Raw genomic sequence first — 1,827 nt, 5'->3', positions numbered from 1 at the left:
CCCCCAGACCCGCCGCAAGCCCAGGACCACCCTGCCTGTCAGGGGGCGTGACCACGGAAGCAGGGGGCGGGGTCCTCAGCTGGTCCCCGAAGGTTCCCAGCGGGCGGAGGAGCAGCAGGCAGCTGGGAGGAGGCAGTCACCTTCTAGAATCCCGGCCGCTGGCGGCTCGGTGGGCTCGGGGCCTCGGGCCCCCGTGACTGTGGCCAGGAACCCGGACAGCGTGCACAGGGGCCTGGCACACTGACCCGAACAGACTCTGCCACAGCCTCGTGGCTTCTCCAGGCCTTTCGTATCTGACGGCGGTCACAGGTCTGTGTCCAGGACACGCGAACTCATGGGAGCCTTTGTCCCAGCACGTGGCCTGGGGACGTGTTCACTCACTTGCTCACTGCATTCTGAGAGCACGCGCAGTGTCCAGACTCTGTCGTGTCATAACGAGGGGACAGGGGACAGAGGGAGGGCCTCACAGACAAGAGACGGTTTTGAAAGACAGGAGGACCTGAGGGAGGAATGGATGGGCCTGGAGGGGGGAGGGGAGGTAGGTGGGCCTGGAGGGGTAGGGGTGGAGGCAGGGACACCTTGAGGACCAGGGGACTTAAGGTCGGCGGGAGGGGGGGAGGGGTCTGTGAGCCCCTGGAGATCAAGCACGTGGCCACTTCAGCCGGGTCAGGAGCGGAGGGAAGGGTGGGTGGTGAGGGGGGCAAGACAGGCTGGTCAGAGAGAGGCTCAGATGGCGGCCCCTGGAGCTGGACTCTGGTGTCGGGCCAGAGCGGTCACTGTCAGTGCTCGAGGGGCCTGGGGACGTGGGGAGCGGTGCAGGGTCTGGCTGGTCCGGTGGAGGATGCGAGCGGGGCCCTGGTGCATTTCCCCAGGGAGCGGACCCCCCTCGAGGGCTCCCGATTCCCAGGCTGAGGCCATCCCGCCTGGCCGAGGTGACCGAGGGCCACTCTGGTTTCTTTCCGCGACCAGGGAGCCCTCGAGTGGGCAGGATCGTCATGTCCGCCGCCGCCAAGCACCTGACGCCCGTCACGCTGGAGCTGGGGGGCAAGAACCCCTGCTACGTGGACGACGACTGTGACGCCCAGACCGTGGCCAACCGCGTGGCCTGGTTCCGCTACTTCAACACCGGCCAGACCTGCGTGGCCCCCGACTACGTGCTGTGCAGCCCTGACACGCAGGCGCGGCTGCTGCCCGCCCTGCAGAGCGCCATCACCCGCTTCTACGGCGACGACCCGCGGGGCTCCCCGAACCTGGGCCGCATCATCAGCCAGAAGCACTTCCAGCGGCTCCAAGGCCTGCTGGGCTGCGGCCGCGTGGCCATTGGCGGCCAGAGCGACGAGGGCGAGCGCTACATCGGTGAGCCGCCCTCCCGCCACGACCCCCGGGGAAGGCCTGTCCATGATGCGGTCCCGCCTGGGCCGCGAGTCTGGGCCGCGAGGCTCCCACGGCTGCACCGGCCGAGCCCAGCCTGGGCCCCGGCTCCGGGAAGACCGTTCGGAGATGCTGGCGCTCCACCTCGGCCCCGGCCGGCCTCCCGGTCCTTCCCGGGGGCTGTGGGGACACCGTCTTCCCCAGAAGGTCCCTGAGCCCTGCCCGAGGGCCCCCTCCCCAGGGCTGAGCCGCCCCCTGCGCCCGCAGCCCCCACGGTGCTGGTGGACGTGGAGGAGACAGAGCCGGTGATGCAGGAGGAGATCTTCGGACCCATCCTGCCCATCGTGAACGTGAGGAGCCTGGACGAGGCCATCGACTTCATCAACCGTCGGGAGAAGCCCCTGGCCCTGTACGCCTTCTCCAACAGCAAACAGGTGGGGGCTCGGGCGGCGCTGG

The 1,827-nt window shown here is 69.2% G+C and overlaps 1 protein-coding gene across 1 annotated transcript; it reads left to right on the top strand.

Moving 5' to 3' along the window:
- Nucleotides 1-768: 768 nt before the first annotated feature.
- LOC144219120 (aldehyde dehydrogenase family 3 member B1-like) lies at nt 769-1,805 on the top strand (the record flags this gene model as incomplete). The annotated part of the gene is made up of 2 exons (XM_077749073.1): nt 769-1,356; nt 1,639-1,805. Coding segments are annotated over exons 1-2 (528 nt in total), but the record flags the coding sequence as incomplete, so codon positions are not given.
- Between the last annotated feature and the right edge of the window lie 22 nt (nt 1,806-1,827).

Source organism: Crocuta crocuta, unplaced genomic scaffold (assembly GCF_008692635.1).
Source record: "Crocuta crocuta isolate KB4526 unplaced genomic scaffold, BGI_CrCroc_1.0 C28985813, whole genome shotgun sequence".
Taxonomy (NCBI): domain Eukaryota; kingdom Metazoa; phylum Chordata; class Mammalia; order Carnivora; family Hyaenidae; genus Crocuta; species Crocuta crocuta.
Note: the sequence above shows the minus strand (reverse complement) of the source record. Positions and strands in the feature narration are given on the sequence as shown.